Source organism: Hydractinia symbiolongicarpus, chromosome 4 (assembly GCF_029227915.1).
Source record: "Hydractinia symbiolongicarpus strain clone_291-10 chromosome 4, HSymV2.1, whole genome shotgun sequence".
In the NCBI taxonomy this organism is placed as follows: Eukaryota; Metazoa; Cnidaria; class Hydrozoa; order Anthoathecata; family Hydractiniidae; genus Hydractinia; species Hydractinia symbiolongicarpus.
The window spans coordinates 4,506,463-4,525,025 of record NC_079878.1 but is presented as its reverse complement, the minus strand read 5'-3'; the positions used below and the strand labels follow the sequence as shown (position 1 = coordinate 4,525,025).

The 18,563-nt window shown below is 34.0% G+C and overlaps 1 protein-coding gene across 1 annotated transcript; it reads left to right on the top strand.

Moving 5' to 3' along the window:
- Positions 1-1,755: 1,755 nt before the first annotated feature.
- Positions 1,756-13,899, top strand: LOC130640845 (proliferation-associated protein 2G4-like). Its single transcript, XM_057447412.1, has 13 exons — positions 1,756-1,957; positions 2,094-2,222; positions 4,217-4,322; positions 4,404-4,473; positions 4,651-4,743; positions 8,109-8,172; positions 10,710-10,788; positions 10,916-11,073; positions 11,152-11,203; positions 11,469-11,563; positions 11,834-11,891; positions 12,231-12,300; positions 13,321-13,899. Exons 1-13 carry the CDS (start codon positions 1,861-1,863, stop codon positions 13,456-13,458), a joined length of 1,209 nt encoding a protein of 402 aa, XP_057303395.1. The 5' UTR covers positions 1,756-1,860; the 3' UTR covers positions 13,459-13,899.
- Positions 13,900-18,563: the final 4,664 nt, after the last annotated feature.

The window sequence follows — 18,563 nt, the reverse complement described above, 5'->3', positions numbered from 1 at the left end:
ACTGAGTGGTGTGTAGGGAGTTCCAAAAGAAATGAGTCGGATAGCATAATTTTGGAGAATTTCAATACGATATGTACGATAACTTTTTTGACCCCAAACTTGTGAACAATATAAAATACGTGAATAAAAGATGGCATAGTAAATCAGCAGGAGTATATTTTTGGGGACAAGGTGACGGATTTTGGCTAGAGCTCCATTAGCTTTCTTTAGACTAATAATGGTATTATTAATTTGTGATTTCGAGCTTAGGTCAGAGACTAGAATGATTCCAAGATATTTGACTTGATCACTGAGATAGATTTTTGTACCATTAACATTTAATTTAAAGTTGAAATGAAGTGGTTTAAAATGACTTTTGAAAATAACATATTTGGTCTTTGTTTTGTTGAGAGAAATCTTATTGGCATTAAGCCAATGACATAGGAGTTTAAGATCTATATTTAAATGCTTGGCGAGTTGTTTAGGCGATTTACTGATGTGATCATCAGCAAAAAGGTGAACTAAAGAATAATTGATAGCAAAATGAAGATCATTTATGTACACTAAAAATAAAAGTGGACCAAGTACAGACCCTTGTGGCACACCATGATTGATAAATTTCTGAGAAGAGATGGTTATTGATACATACAAATACACCTTTACGATAATTCGGGAAAACTAACACTCCATCGCAGCTTATTTAGCGATCGGAGGAGGTAAATATCACACTTTTATAAGAGTTTATTAATGAGAAAATACGTTTTTTTGTGATAACTTTTCTTGCCGCATTGTGTTTTTAATGAAAAGTACACATAAGTTGTATGTTATTATTATTAACGTTTCCTGAAAATTTGAAAGAAATTAATACGACGGAAGTTAAAAAACTCCTTTTTTCCGATATTGTAAAACAGTGGAGAGCCGTAGGAACACATGTACAATTGAATTATCGTAAAGGTGTATTGTTTTCTATTTGTTAAAAAAGACCTAATTAAAGAAAGTGGGATGCAACAAGTGGGATGCCACAAGTACAAAGACTCCTCCCCCTTATGTTTCTTTGTTCGTTAATTTGCGATCCCCTTCCTCCATCAGGACAAATTGAAAGCTAAAAACATTTTGAATTCCTCATACATCATAGTGCGTTAAGCTATAATAACTCTAGCTAGCTACCACCTCTAGTCTAGACCTACCTAGGTAGTTTTATTTAAATAAAAGAATTGGATGTAGAAATGGCATCTTTTTGTGGAAAACATAATAACTTCTCTTTCGTGTAATGATACTTGCATAAAAGTTTGTGGCGCAAGGTAATATGAAAAAGAAAATGTAAAGAATCCTTTTCTTTCGGTCACCAAAATAAAAGCGAAACATGCAAATGAATTTAATACGGCAACCGACAATCTCCAGCGCGAAAGTAGTTCATGCCAGGCTCATCTGTTACCCTATAAATAAAATCAGGAGCAGTTAAATCACAAAACCAGGCCCAGTGAAAGGAGACATGGAGGCGCTATACTTTTTTTGCAAAGAAGTGATTTACAAAAAATAAACTTTTCTTCATAGTTAAACTTGTTTAATTTTAAATCAAATAATATTAAACGTTTTTTTCACTTTTAATCACTGCCGTCTTTTTTCTAAACTTTTAAAAAAGTCTCACAGATCACTATTTATTTACCAATTTTTTGATGATTTTTAAAAATTGAGATCTTTCCCAAGAGAACTACTGCAAGGTTATACAGCTTTTGGACCCAGGTTGTTTAGTATGATAGTTAACCCGAACGGCTTGCGAGGTTTTTTCACGTGTGGAAGCATTTACCAAGGCGTCCTTTCATACTCTGTTTCTGTCAACCGGAAGGTACTGCTTAACTTTCCACATAGCTAACGTTAACTATGGCTGACAGAGACAACAGCGATGATGAGCAAGAAAAAACTATTGAAGATGAAGTTGTTGTCACTAAATACAAAATGTCTGGTGACATGGCAAATGGTATGTTGCCTTTCTAGTGTCTGGCAGGCTAGAGGAATGTTGAAAAGCATGAGTAGGCTAGCTTTATAACTGCATAATATAGCTCATTGTGGAACAATTTTGAAATTATTTCTATAGCTCTGTTATAATATTTTAGCTATCTTGAAGAAATTGATTGCTGAATGTAAAGATGGTGCATCTGCACGTGCAATTTGTACGTTAGGTGATAAGCTTATTTTGGAAGAAACTGGTAAAGTTTATAAAAAAGAAAAAGAATTAACAAAAGGTACCAGTTGTTAGCCTGTAAGAAATTCTATTCTCCCAGTCAGAATGTCACATGGCACAACTTTCGGTTCGGTTGAGTGAAATACAGACATTTCACAGTTATATCCTCACAGAAGAAGCTTTGGTTAACCAGGAACTAGTTACAAGTATCTAACTTACACTAAGGCCACCCTCAAAAATATAATTGGATAGCCGACTCACTTCGAAAGTCGAGTCAGGCAGTAAATTTGTAAAAAATAAACCAAACAATCCACGAGCAATCTTTGACACGCAACAAACCCGCCATTTAACTTTTCAGTCGTCCTATGAATTACGGTTGTTACGTCCGAATGTTATTTCTATAGGGGACTGCGTTGCTACACCTGCTTCGCGTTTATACGACAATACAAGCAAAAACCATGCGAGCGACGTTGACTGACAAAAATTGAACTTGAAACGGACGCTAAAAATTCACCTGGCGTACATTTAAAACAAATAACAAAATATGGTTGCAAAATATAGTATTTTTGTAATTTTTTGGGAAAAATTTTTATCCGACCGACTCACTTTTGTAATTAGAAATGACGCTAACCAAACATATTTTCGACGGTGGCCTAAAGCCAAACTAGCAAAAACTCTGAAAAGTACACAATATGACACGTTTGAAGTTAAAAAACTTTGGTTCAATGAAAAATTTATTTTTAAAGAGGTGTTACCCTTCAAATCATAACTACCTGAAAAATATGGACAAGGGTGCTGACGCGCCGAAAACGCTGTATATGTGCGGGCGGTTTTTCAGGATTTTTTTAGGGTTTTCATCTGTAACTGCCCGGAAAAGCCTAGGCCATCCGAAACTTCCCTAAATGCAACATGTGCGAGCTTATTGATTGTTCTCATTTAAATTTTGTCGTGAGGAAGGAAGGTGCTATTTTGTCGTTGTACTCTCAGTTTATTATTTGTAGGATTTTATTACAGCTATTTATAAAATAAATGATATAAAAAACATTTTTTTCAGAACTCTACTCGACATTAAAGGAATAAATTATACATGGTAAAGAATGTTTTAAAAAAATGTTGTTTCCGGATGACAGGGCTTGAACCATCCTTGTCGTCTATTAGTAATTAAATTGCTTTTTAAGTAGTTCAAAATACAGCTGTACACAATCATTTTAACAGTCAAAAAAACCCAAAGGTAGATAGATTTTGGAAATGGTTTCTCTAATCAGAGGTTTTTTGTGCAACTACGGAAACTCATTCCATACCTCCTCTTTATCCGTAACTAATATTATATATATGTGGTCACATATATATAATATAATATTCATGCCGGGCTATTACAGCTGCATCAATGCCAGGAGGTCGATTCAGCTCACCCCCTTGTATTTTAAAAAAATTAATACATATAGAACTTACCACAGATGTTGCCCAGACCTGAAGTAACAAACTTGATCAAAGAAAGTGCTGATGTCAGCGTTATAGCTAACGATGTCACAAATTTGCTGAAGTTGCTATATATTAGCCCACATTTGAGATTTGCAAAATACTTGTATTAATTGGTTTGTATTTAGTCACACCAATGTGACAACAGCAATATATAATAAGAATTCCTTGTGATCTTATCAAATAATTCAAAAAAACTTTAAAAAAATTAAAAAAAATAGTTACTGTGGCAACACTTTTCCATATTTTTCAACAAAAATTTTCTTGAAGATAAAAGCTAAGAAAAAGTCATAAAATATTAATAAAATAATAAGTTAAAAATAATGTTAAACATGACAGCACCAATAGGTTTAACCCAGAGTTCCTGATAAACTACAGTTGTTAAAGCAATTATTTATTAAATTGTTAGCATTGGTGGTAAAATTTGGCAACCTAGAAAGAAATCTTTCACTTGTGAAGAGTTTTAAATCCCCTTTCTATCATGTACGCCTCTAACATCCATGTTAAAAGTCTGCATAGGGTCATAATATGCTTATAATAGAAATTTTTTATAAAGTGTTGTATTTTTTTTATTAGGTATTGGTTTTCCAACGTGTATTTCAGTCAATAATATAATTTGTCACTTTTCGCCACTTCTCAGTGAAGCAGATATAGTATTAAAAGACGGCGATTTAGTAAAAATGTGAGTTTTACATTTTTATATATCTAATGTTCTTTTTAATTGTATGAGTAGCATGACATATCATACAGATTTTCTTATTAGAGATATTGGTGTACATATTGATGGTTTCATTGCTTGTGTTGCACATACAGTTGTTGTGGGAGCTTCAAAGGTACCTGATGTAGAGTTTTTGTTTGTTTCCTTTGTATATTATTATGCCTATATTATATGCATTTCATTTTGATACCTTAGTGTGAAAGTCCTAGTTCGTATAAAAAGTGTATTAAATGGCTTCTTTTGTTTTGACATTAAACTTCTTTCTGAAAAATAAATTTGTATCTGGTTTCAGGAAAATAAAATAACTGGTCGAAAAGCTGATGTTCTGCTGGCTGCTTATTATGCTGCAGAAATTGCTCAAAGACTAGTCAAACCTGGAAATACAGTAAGTTTGATCAGACTTAGATTTCACAAGTTACTATTTATAGTTTTATTGTCATGTTTTCTCTTTTTGATAAAATAATTAAATATATACTATATACTTTCTACAGTAAACAATGAAATGTAAAAAAAGTGGGAAAAGGCGGGATGAAATAATGGCGTAATTTAACCCTAACCCTAACAAAAGAACGAGTTTCAACTCATTACAAAAAGTTGAACCAATCAGATTCTTTCATATATAATTGGCTGAAAATCATGTCACGCACATAGTTGATTCAACTAGATATTAAAGAAACTGTATCTTAGAAATTTTGAATCTGTGGTAGTAAAAATTATTTGAGAAGTTGATGTGGTTCTTCTAATGATGTTTATACAATCCAACTCAGATTATATGGATGTTGACAAAATCAATTGTCTCTGAAGAAGACCATACTCTTAAAAAACAATGATTTGATTTGTCTTTTACCTGTTCCAATGTTCGATTTTTTTATCAGACAGTTTCGACGGTTCTTGATAATGAAAAAATACTGAAGTTTTGTCATTCCAGCTCTAGTGATCACACTTGCACTCTACGCATGTGTCTAAAACAGACTTATCATGTTGTATTCATATGGTGGACATGACTCATCAAAATCCTTTAAAGTCTTCTTTTTGAAAAACCTAAGTCCTCTATTATCCTCCAAAGAGTTAAAAATGTGACCAAATCTCCTCTTCAACTCCTTATTTTTTCCAGAACACAGACAAGAGTTTGACAGTTTTGCTGGTGATGTAAACTGTTAGTTCTGTCCTTTATGTTAGCAATACACCCCTCATCAAAAGCTTGATTTTAATTGTTTTTAGATATTTGCCTTACAGTAATGCTCTCCTAATCATATTTATTCTTGACATCAAAAATTAATACACTTGAAAACAGAGGAAATAAAAAAAGTTGATCTATGAAATCCTCTATTTTTTTAAAACCTCTAACTTTAGTACAAAATCTCCTTTAAAATCCTCTTTTTCTTGGAAAAACATTTTGTGACGGTTTCAGGTCTTAATTAACTGCGTAGACCAATAATTAATTGCATAGACCAATACCACATGTGTTAAAGGTTATTTTTTGTAGGCAGGTGCATGGACACCATAGGATTTGGGTGTCTGTTTTGTCAGACACCTAGACTTTTCTTTATTGAGTGTCTGAAAGCACATTAGTTTCGTGCTGATATTTATCACTGCAATCTTGTGAAGTAAATGCCTCTTCCCTATGTGTTTAATGACAGCATTATGGTATCACATGGAGTTGTTAAAACTGTTGAAATTAAATTAGATATTAAGAATTTAAAAAAGTAGCTATACACCTGCCATCAGGAATAACATTTAAATTTGTATTTAATACATGTTTAGACATTTAATCAAAACCGTTCTGGTATTTTGAGTAATATGGTTTTCTAATGATGTGTATACAATCCAACTCAGATATAAAGTTGTTGACAAAATTAGTAATTGCTGAAGAAGACCATTAATTATTGCAAGAAAAAATTTTGCTCATCTGTTAAATTAGCATTATTTTGTGCATTTGCAAACACTGTGTTAGATTATTTCATCTGCTGGGCACATTTCCTTTTCAACAGTCTTAGACCTAAAAAATATTCAATAAATATTGCATTAGAAGTTTGGTCTTAGAGTTATAGTAACATAAATCGTATGTCTTCTGATGATGAATACAATCCAACTCCAATATTTTAGCATGTGGAAAGATTATGAGCTTTATTGCTGAAGGAGACGTAGTTAAAAAACAAATTATTACATGTTGTTCACTCATTTAACCTGGACAATGTCATTTTCGTCTTGTGTCTGCTTATGAATCTTGTATAGTTTGCAAAAAAAGTCATTCAAAAAGACATTGAAAGTTATAGCACCCTGTGATGCTGCTAAATGTGCTTCAATATGTCTTCAATGATGAACATAATCCAACTCCAATATTTTAACTTGTGGAAAATTTATGAGCTTTATTGCTGAAGAAGACTTGTTTAAGAACAAACCATTACATTTTGTTCGCTTGTTGATCCTCTTGAGATTTTTCCCATTGATTTTGGTTTTACCAAAATAAATGAAAAAATCGCCGCAACTTGTTTTTAATTGTTTTCCGATGATGAATATTATGTTAGTTTTGTGGTGACAATGCCCCTTCCCTAAGTGTTTAATGAAGCACTATGGTATGGTATGGTATGGACTTGTTAAAACTGTTGAAATTAAATTAGATATTATTAAGAATTTAAAAGTATCTATACACCTGCTATCAGGAATAAGTTTTAATTTTGTATTTAATACATGTTTAGACATTTAATCAAAACCGTTCTGGTATTTTAAGTAATATGGTTTTCTAATGATGTGTATACAATCCAACTCAGATATAAAGTTGTTGACAAAATTAGTAATTGCTGAAGAAGACCATTAATTATTGCAAGAAAAAATTTTGCTCATCTGTTTATATTATGACATTTTGTGCATTCTTTGTGCATTTGCAAACACTGTGTTAGATAATTTCATCTGCTGGACACATTTCCTTTTCAACAGTCTTAGACCTAAGAAATATTTAATAAGTATAGCATTAGAACTTTGGTCTTATAGTTTAGTAACATAACTAATGTCTTCTGATGATGAATACAATCCAACTCCAATATTTTAACATGTGGAAAAATTATGAGCTTTGTTGCTGAAGGAGACTTATTTAAAAACAAATTATTACTGTTAAACTTGTTACTTGTTAAACCTTGACAATGTCTTTTGTCTTGTGTCTGCTTATAAATCCTGTGTGCAAAAAAATTCAAAAAACTTCACAGCACCCTGAACGTGTGGTACTGCTAAATGTAATAGTGTTTTATGTCTCCTGATAAAGATAAGTTAAAATTTTAAACTGTGTTACTGTTATAAACAAACCCCTGACTAATAGAGACTTAGGTATTGATTTCCTTGTAGAGTAGTCATCTTGTCATATTCTTTAAACGTGTGTGATTGGGGAGATCTATGAAGATATTTTTTAAGGACTATTATCATCCTTCAAAGCATATTTAGCTTTATAGATCAGGGAAAAATATTTTTGTTGATTTTTCTTCTAATCTTTATTATTAGGCCCTAAATAGTGATGATAAAAATATGAGTTTAGATACTGAAGTAGACATCAAATACAAAACATGCAAAACATCCCATCGTCAACGAAAGTGACTTAGGGCCTGGAGGGGGGAAAAAGCAGCTCAGGTGGACAGTAAACAGAACAATAAAAGTAAAGTCATTCATACACCATATTACTCAGACTTAGATTAATGCATTTGTACATGTGTTTGGTTTATTTAAAAAGAATTATGCTCAACCCTAACCCTTTTTTTATAGAATACTCAGGTTACAGAAGCAGTCCAAAAAGTTGCAGAGGAATTTAAATGTAAACCTGTAGAAGGTAAAATGATATTATATTTCTAATCATTGATTAAAACTGTCTTTACCCGCATTTCCTACATTCCTGGCAAAATTGTTGATAACATTTCCAATGCAACATAAGTTCATAAGATAAACAAAGATGCAAGCCCCCCTCCCCCCTATTTCAATGTTGAAGACAAGGACTGGCTGTGGGTTGAGTGGCTAGCTGCATTTTTCAAACTGTGACAATGACTTTAACATTGAAATTGCTTTCATTCAAAAAAACAATAGGATAGCGAGTTCCTTTCAATTTGCGCGAAAATAATTGCTTCGTGTTAAAAACAAAAGCATAGCAAGAAACATTGTTTATAAACAATACTCTGCGCGAGGAAAAATTAAACTTTTTAACAACGAAACTAATTATAGTAACACGATTTTGATCTCAATATATTTAAAAAACACAGCTCTTTTAAAAAACAACAAATTCAATAATCTAAATATTTAAAAAAAATAATGCTACTTTTAAAACTTTTAGTAATTTTTCTTTATCGTTGAAACATATTTTTTAACATGCGAAACTTTTAAAAGTTCTTTTTCTAAAAAGCAACGTTTAGCAACGCAAAAGGAAAAACCCTACATTCAGGACTTTTCCCTTCACGATTAGCCAGGAGCGAGACCCAACATAATTTTTCTTACCACCGGGAGATTGGAGTAGTTAAGGTGGGAAAAATTACGCTGGGTCTCAAACGATTTTTCTGCGGCCAAAATCTGGCTGCTCTTTTTGATTGGCTAATTCTATTGTTTTTACTCACGTGGTCCATGTCGGGGAAAGCCCTTTTCATCCGAGTATTCCAGCAAATGGTTTCACTTACATTTATCAACTCGAAGAAAAAAGCTTAGTTATATAACTAGGCTACTTCACGATAAGATTTCGAAAACAAATTAAATTTTGATATAACTTTTGACGTTCAGGAAAGATCAAAACATACATTGTGAGAACATTTTGTTTTAAATTTTAATACCGAAGAAATAGTCTAAAAAATAACTTTTGACGCGCATAAAAGGCGAAAACGCTCGTTGTGGGAACATTTTGTTCTGGTAAAAATAATCTAAAAAATAAATCTTGGAAAAAGAGTTAGTACAAACTTAAAAAATATTAATAAAAGAGCTATAAAATTACATGAAGTCACTGTTATTTAGTTTCGGTCGTCGCAAATACTCATTCATAGCATTAACTGCGCCTGTCCAATCGATTTTTGGTTCGTTTTTGAAAATTCTCTTATGAGATTTAAAAAGGATAGCCTTTTGTATGAAAAAGAAATGTAGATAATTGTGTTTTATAGTATCACTCTACATTTTATTGTTGTGTTTGTTTTTTTTAGCGCGCAACAGCTCTATCGCTTGAAAAATTTAAACAATGCTTCCAACAAACAATGTATCTCGCTGTCTATTTAATTTTCCCGCAAATCTTTTACTTTATAAAACTATCAAACCATGGCTTGCTGTGTCACATTGAGAGAGTTGATAACATTTTAAATACTTAAAACACTATCTAACAAAGCAAGAAGGTTTAAAAGAGAAGGAAACACATCTTCGCAAAAACATTTCTATTGCCGCTATTCGTTTTTAAACTTTTAAAATGCGATCTAAAAAAACATTTCTATCGCCGCTATTCATTTTTAAACTTTTAAAAAGCGATCTAAAAAAGCTTTTCTATCAAAATTAAAGTTTCAATCTTGTTAAAATATAATAATTTCTATCGCTTAAAAGCTTTATTTAACTTGCGCAACCAACAAGGCCTTCTCGCTAGTTTATTTAGTTTCCACGCAAAACTTTTATTTAATAAAACTATTAAACAATGGCTCTTCCTGTCACATTGATAGAGTTGATAACATTTGCAATTATGCTATTGGGAATAGTTATGTTAACACTATTTAACAATAGTTACGCGCAGTTATAATAAGCTATTTTTTCTTCAAAAATCTTTTGTTTATTACGCGCAAGTTAATGACTTACAAGACTCGCAAAATAATTAATACGAACAAAAGACAAAGGTGTGAAACTTGAACGTACGTGTACGCTTAATCTGGACTGTACTGTAGTATTCTTTAAGTGAAAGCCTGCACTGTTTTAAAATACACATACCATAATTTTGCTGGTTAGTTTATGTCAACAAAACAGAGAATCTCTACATATGGGACAACAGAAACAAAAAAGATAATTAATCCACGTGTTGGGGCTTTTCTCAACCAATTTTGGCCAGGATTGATATCAAACATAATCCTTCTGTTTCATAAAAACAAGTTAGGATTGTTAACCCTTCAAAACGCCTTACAACAGTAATTAAGGCGCTAGGGATGAGGTTCCTTTACTTTTACGTACTCCTCTCATTCTCCTGTGATGCATTGTAAATATATTGCAGAGATTCTGAAGCTGCCAGAACAATTCCACTGTAGCATGTTTTTTATGTGACTATGGTCGCATTCAAACATACAAGATTTTGCTGAGCTAATTTGACATTTTTTGGACGACTATTATATGAAATGCCTAAATTTTTTGTCTTTGTTATCTTTTTAGGAATGCTTTCACACCAATTACAACAAAATATTATTGATGGCGATAAAACCATAATTCAGAATCCAAATGATGCACAAAGGTATGCCTTATTAAGCTTAACCACAGACACAGTAATTATCTTTTTCACCAATATATACTTGAGCAGATCTTCAGCGTATTTTTAAAAAAATGATGTGCTAGGTATTTGTTTTTCACTTTTATTATAGAAAGGACCACAAAAAATGCGAATTTGAATTACATGAAGTTTATGGAGTTGATGTGTTAATAAGCACAGGTGATGGCAAAGCAAAAGAGCGTGAAACGAGAACCACTGTTTATAAGAGAACTGATCTTCAATACTTGCTCAAATTAAAAGCATCTAGAAGTAGGGAGTAATTTTTTTGTATTTTTAAAGAACGTTTTAGCTGAAGTACATATGAAACCTGTATTTTTTTATTTTTAGATTTTTACAGTGAGGTCTGCAACAAATTTACTATGATGCCCTTTACGCTAAGGTATGTGAAGAATACTTTTTAATACCAGTAGAAAGTAAAAGCTTGCAATATCTTCAATTAGTAGCACCAGGAAGTTAGCTAAGAAATGCATGGCCCGTCATTTTAAGGTGAAACGTTGCCAAGATGTACAATGATGTTTTAGAATTTCTTCACCTGACTGCAAACTGAAGAAAAATTATCATTGCTGAGTGCATCAATTTCAGTTTAAAAATGATTTTAAAAAATCTATAAATGGGAATGTTACCTCTATGATTTTTGTATTTAGAGCATTTGAAGACGAAAAGAAAGCTAGGCTTGGTGTAGGTGAATGCACCAACCATGAGCTGATTATACCATACCCAGTTTTATATGAAAAAGATGGTTAGTTTTTCTCCTCCTTATCAATTTTCTACATGGAAAGTTTTTACACTACACAAAAATTTCCTTCCAATTTCTTTTGATAAAAATTTTTGCTTAATGCGAGAGTTTCGAATATTTTTACTTTGCTTCTAGTCCTCATGTTACTATGCTGTAATAATAAATGCTCTTTCTAATTTTGTATGTAGATTGAAAAACGTTTTGCACATGTATACTTCTGTTTCTAAAAAATGTGGTGCAAAATATTTCACTAAAAATGTATTTCTCTACTAGGTGAATACGTTGCACAGTTTAAATTCACTGTTCTGTTAATGCCAAATGGCCCATTAAGGTGAGTTTTTGTTTTGCTCGTGTTGCCAGGTGATTTCTTTTCTTATTCGGGAAGGAACTCTGGAATAACAGGAAAATTATTCAATTACCTTTTTTTGCAAGAAAAGGTGAATAGAATAGCTTTTTTACAGTAGCGGGAATAGAAGGTGGGGTTCTTATTTGTCTGTTACATATCCTCTCTCTCCCTCTAAATAATCTTCTTTATTTATCCTACTCATTCTTATTGTAACCCCACCATGCAAGAAAATTTTTCAATCATTAGCCCTGTAATCTATACTAGAGTTAAAATTTTGAGCAAGCTTTCGTTGTTTCGTATTTAGCGTTACTTTTTATCTGCTAGAATAACACATGGAAGCTGGGATCCTGAATCAATACAATCTGAACATAGTATAAAAGACGAAGACTTAAAGGTAAAATGTCTCCTTCATGAGATTTTGTTTGTCTTGTTGCCTAGGCAACCATATATTTCGTTAAAATGGAATATATTGCCTTGCCCGATGCAAAAGATAATTGAAAATAAATTAAAAATGTGTGTAACTCAGAGGATGGACTCTATTTTCTAATTTACTGCATTCCGGGACTTTTTCTCTGAATGATACTTAAAAATAATATTGTTTTCCCGGGAAATATTTATAACCATTAAACAATGTGACTTTCCAACGACAACAATTCCCCTCATGAAAAATGATAGTCAATATAACCGTTTATTTACTAATAAGTTATTTATATTCAGCATAACCTTAACCTTTCGGATTAACAGGTAACTTAAAAGATGCTAAACATGTGTAAATATCTGGTTAGCGACTGCCCAAATCATTCGAAGCTTTGGAACTGTAAATTTCTTTCTTAAAATGCGTTCATCATAAATACATTCTATGCAAAGCTATATCACGTTGATAAGGCGATTCTTGTTTTTATGTGAGGATTACGCTGCGATGTCCCATCCCGGAATGTCTATCGACCCATATCCTATATTTTAAACTATGGAAAAGACACCACGGGCACCTTTCGACGATAATGGATAAAGGCTTATGCCTGCCCATATTATCCGAGAAGGTTTTAAACAATATGGGTCGGGCGATATATGCCTGCCCATGTTGTCTTAAAGGTTTAGACTTTATTGAAACTTGCGTTACCTTGTAAATTTATTTGAAAGGTGGTCTCATTCAATGACTCAATAGTCAATGCAAGATACATTTTCTGAAAATTAATCCAGCGGTAATAATGTAATCCCGACAATATGGTATGGATTTGGAAAATATGGGTCGGAATAGGGACTTGCGTTGCAATATATGTTCGCTATTATCTTAATCAGCGCATATCTCTTGATCAGCGCAAATTTGTTATCATAGTTCTATCGATACACTGCAATCAAGATGGATTCGCAAGTTGAATGTGTATTTTTTTTATTTTATTTATTTATTTTCTAGAAAATATTGAGCTCGCAAATTAGCAAAAAAAGTCAAAAGAAGAAAAAAAAGAAGGCTGCCGCGCAAGCTAAAACAGATATGACGGAGAAAGAAAAAACGGACGGAACCGAAACTGCTACAACGCCAGTAGCTTCATGAAAGAATAGTTGTTTCGTATAAATATTATTTATCATAAAGGTGATGAAAGTGTCGTAAAATAAACCACTTCGTTCCGCCTTTTAGTAAAAGTTTATCAAATTGTAGGCAATTCGTTTAGCGAGTAATTCTGGCCCGGTTTTAATTTTGTGTCAAACGCAAAATTCGGTAAAATTATTTTCAAAGGTTTTATATATTCTGACATTTCAGACGTTGATTAAGAAAAGCTTTAAAGTTTAATAAAATGACAAATTTTGTTCACTTGAAAAAAATTTATTGGCCCTTTTAAACATATTTTCCTATTTTCATACATTCTTTCCTTATTTAATATTTCATGCAGACGAAGTTTTTAAGAACCTTCTCTTTCGCTCACTTCATTATTTATGTTGTATTTTTGAGCGCAGGTTTTTATTGTGAAGATAAAAAATATTTTATGAAGCAAAATATCCTATTTAGTTTTACTTCTTTGTCAATAATATTTTTAAAAATACATTGCGATACTTTTGCTTTGTCAGGTAAAAATATTTTATACGAAGGTTCCGACAAACTTTCGGGCTGTTACATAAATGACAGGGTGGGTTGATTGCGTGACGGGACAGATGCCGAAATCCCTGCTCTCTAAATAATTTATATGCCTTCCCGGCTAATCAGAGCCCTGCTTGGGGCAACTGGTTCGAGTAGGTCGGGTGCTTGAACGAGATAATTTCTGCATATTTAAATTGAATTAATTAGAAATGTTTTATTTACTGTGTTTTGTAACAGGTAATTAATTAGCTGTCAATATCAAATGTCTGAAAACGCAATATGCAACAAAAGAAATGTGTAATCGCGTCAGTGCTCGCACCAGAATGCAAATGTTCATGCACATGCTGTCTGCTTACCTTAATGTCCTTTATTCTGTGCAGAAAAAGTAAGAAATAATAGAATTTCCAAAAATATTCTGTTTATGTTGACAATAACCATTTTCAGCTTTTTAAACAGCTGCATTATTTCCTCAATGTATAAAAGTTGTTCTTTACTATATCTCCGCTTCTTCACCCTCGTCCCCAGGTTTCTTGACTCCTTGATATGAAAGATGACGTCGTCTTCTCTCGTATCAAAAGGACAAAAAACCCTTTGGACGAGGGTGTCCACTTATTATTTAAAACTTCAGAGGAAGAATGAAAACAATCTCAGTAAAAAGTGACTACTTTTCTTTCAATAATATAAATTGTTTTTTCAAAGTTGACAAAAACTTCACTTCACTTTGACAAAAAGATCAGCAGGCATGAAGAAGATGGTGATGAGGATGTTCTGTTGGACCCTGTTTGCCCAAAAGTTAGCAATATTCAGGAGGCATTGCAAGTGCTGCATGACTACATGCTCTTCACTCTATGCGCAACGAAGATATTCAATAAAAGCTCAATGCACTCTCAATTTTAATTGACAGAGACGTTACGGCTACAATAACTATGATTGTATACCTTTCTTGTTAGAATAGAAAAGAAAAAAGAAACTCCAACTATTTTCACTTATCGGCCAACCCCGGAAGTCGAACATTCGATAACTCTAACTATTTTTTTGGTCCCTTGGAGGTTCGAGTTATCGGGAGTGTACTGTATAAGGCCGGCTGTCAAAGTACACTCAGCTTTTCACGGTCAAGTGCCCGCTTCTAACCCTCTCAAATATAGAGGAATTCCCGAGATTCCGACGACATGAGAAAGGGAAAGTTCCTACTAAAATTGTTTTTTAGTTGGTATGTACTTATAAAGAAACGAGTTGGTATAGAAATTCAATCAGCAAACTATACAGCGCTGAATCAACGCCAGTAGCAGCAACTCGCGAAGCTGTTACCGATTGACTGCTAAAATGCGAGACACTGTTAAGGGGACAACACCACATGACGAGATAGAGCAAAAAGTCCAAGAGACCTACTACGACGCTAATGATGTAGAAGAAGAATACAGCAATATTAAAGACATTTAGCACATATTCGACGAAAGAATACAGATGCTTGAGAATGGCGATCGTGTCATGACATGGCGGGTCGGCGAGGATCTCAACCAACCGCTACCCCACATATAGACCTGAGAGTAAAGGTCGGTTACAGCTTCAGCTCAACATTCATAAGGGCGGAGGGAAGTCATCTTCATTTTGGAAGAGCAAATACACGGGGCACTTTTAAGCCTGGCGAATATAGAAGCTTTTATAGAGCAATGTGAGATGCAGCATATTGACCTAAAAGAAGCAGAATTTTGAAGCAAGGCCAACTTACTAGCGGTAAGAACTATAGAGACCCCAGGGTCATACGAAGAGAAAATCCTCTTCATTCATGTGCAGATCAAGATCATCGCTGCCAGGGAGCCCTTGTTAGATTGCGAGTAAGTGTTAGACTGGTTGCAAAAGAAAAAGTGTATCTACAGCTTTGACAGGGGGATAAAAATCTGACAACTTATGTGTGTGGCGATGTTTTGCTGTACACTACCATTGAGATAGAAAGCAGCGCGAGTAGCATATGAAAGAAGAAGCTCTTTAACTAGCTTAGGAGTACTATAGAAATCCAAAACTTAAACGTAGGGGCGTGCGCTCTACGTAGTCGATAGATATGGAACGTATCGCAAAGTACTTATCATTAACATCAGAATCTATGAACCTAAGACGAACTCAGAAAGAGCTCGTTGGAGACTCGTTTATGACCAGAACCAGCACAAGGAAGGGCTAGATAACATTACTCTTGGGATGTTGGACAGACACTCTATCTACATTAAAAAGATCGAGGTTTTGGCGAAGGCACTGGAGTGCGAGTTATGCTGCCAGCTCTTTACTTAAGTCTGGGTTCTGACAAGACACAAGAAGACAAGACGACGATCATCTGCGAAGGCAAGAAAATGAAGCATTTGGCAAGCTAGTCAGAGAAAGTCCTTTACGGCGAGAACTTTAACTACACCGCCTCACAATAAGCAGAATACATATCGATGGAAACAGTAAGACACATTCACCACGCACTCTACGAGCATGGTGAAGAAGCTACGAAAAGGAAAAAAGTAGTAGACGGGTATTAAACACAGACCAAGACCGTTTACAACTATCCTGGTTGCAAATGGCTTGGGTGCCCCTGTCACCAAGAAGAGAACACGTACTGCCATGAAAAGGATCCACCCTAGTTTAAGCAGTCATTCAAAAAAGAGTTCACACCATACCGTCACTACATCTTCTTCGACTTCAAAGCTCTTCTGTGCCTATAAATCAACAGCATGCTACAAACTTAACGCATGTATCGGTGCATTTGCTATTAAGTGTTAACATTTATGATAGTCTAAATGGTCACCCAACGTTCCTAGAACACGACGATGCCAAGGTTATGGTAGAACGATTCGTAGAAGGATTGGAAAAGAGACAAGCTCTCATCGTTAAAGAAGTAGAGAGAATGTATTCACCTCAAGACTTTAACCTGCTTTTATTCAAGACTCGGGTTGTCTGGTACGTGTTGGTGAACCAGGTAACGGTGATCGATTTCAACAGTGGCAAGTACGATATCAACATGATCAGGCGTTACGTTGTCAATCAAATTGTTAAAGACAAGATTTAAATAATCACAGTAGCGAAGAAGGACAAAATCTGTAAGTTTCTTACGACGTCGAATTTCAAATTTCTCTATATCAACAATTTTTTCGCTCCAGGGATGAACTATGACAGATAGTGCAAGTCACTAGAGTATAAACTGCAAATGCTCGCATTTCCGTATAACTGATTGTCGACCTACAACAATCAGACTCACGTCTGACCTGTCGGGTTACGAGCACTTCCATGGAAGGCTAAGCGGTAAAAATACGCTATCCCCAGAGTACGAAACCTGGAAACTCAAAGTAAGGTATTTTTTAAACTGTTTTCACTCCTTCAGCATGCTTTAATGTTGTGGATTGATACCACAGTAAAACATCACCGATTCATCCTAACTTTTAATAAATGGATAGCCGAGCGGAGACACTCTCTGCAAAGTTTGCATTCCTGCCAAAGTCGAACGTACATTTATTCTCGCAATAGAAAGACTTTATGTATCACAACTGATAGCCCGATGTTAAAAAACCATTTCACTCGCGTACCACTTCTAAACATTTCACCGGTAAAGTAAATAAATAATTAATTTTGATACGAACGTATAAAGCAACCGGTGAAACAGAAACGAACTGGTGCCGTTAAAAAGTTAATGGATTGTATTTGCGAGTGTTTTCACTTCTTCAGTGAGCATTAAAGGCGTGGATTGATACCACAGTAAACATGACTAAGTCTTAATATTTAAATAGAGAGCCAGTCCAGCGAGCACGCTCGCAGAAACGTTTAAGCAGACATGCCAATTTTGGAAGAATGTTATTTCTTGTAGTGAAAAGGTCTCATTAATCACAATGATTACCCCAAGGTTTAAAACCATCTCGCCCTACGGCAAATCGTTTCGCCGGTAAAAGCAATGAAATTCGGTAATATATTTGGAACACAAACAAATTGGTACCGTTAGAAATTCAATGCAAGGCGCTGTTTGATACCACAGTGATCAAAGGTTAATTCGCCTTTTCTTTTGACTAAACCGCAAACACGTTTGATGAGGAGTTCAAGCAGTTTGGAATGTTATTGTTGGAATTGGAATGTTATTTCTTACAGTCGAAAGGCGTCATTTATCACAATTATTACACCAAATTTAAAACCATTTCACTTACAGCCACAAAAAGCAATGGAACACTATAATATCGGAAGAATATCACAAAATTCATGTAGGTACAAATGTGTGACGCAGTTGCTGGAACACGAACGGACGGGTTTCGTTAGATTTGATTTAGATTTGAAATAATTTAATTTCTCGCAGTCGAAAGGTCTCAGTTATCACATTCATTAACCCAAAGTGAAATGCTGTTTAACTTGCATCCCAGGGCGAATTGTTTCACTGGTAAAAGCAATGGAATTCAGTATTATTGGAAATCTACGTCGGTACTAATGTGTGATGCAACGTTTTGAACACAAACGGCTGGTACCGTTAGAAAGTCAATAACATGTAGTTCTTGAATCTAATTATACTTCTTCACTGCACGAGAAAGAAGTGAAATAGTACCACAGTAATGGTACTGTAATAGTAATGA

Coding starts and splice junctions, on each gene's coding strand:
- LOC130640845 (XM_057447412.1), top strand. CDS start 1,861: ATGGCTGACAGAGACAACAGCGATGATGAGCAAGAAAAAACTATTGAA. Junction 11,204..11,468: donor ATGATGCCCTTTACGCTAAG/GTATGTGAAGAA, acceptor TTTTGTATTTAG/AGCATTTGAAGACGAAAAGA. Junction 11,892..12,230: donor ATGCCAAATGGCCCATTAAG/GTGAGTTTTTGT, acceptor TTTATCTGCTAG/AATAACACATGGAAGCTGGG.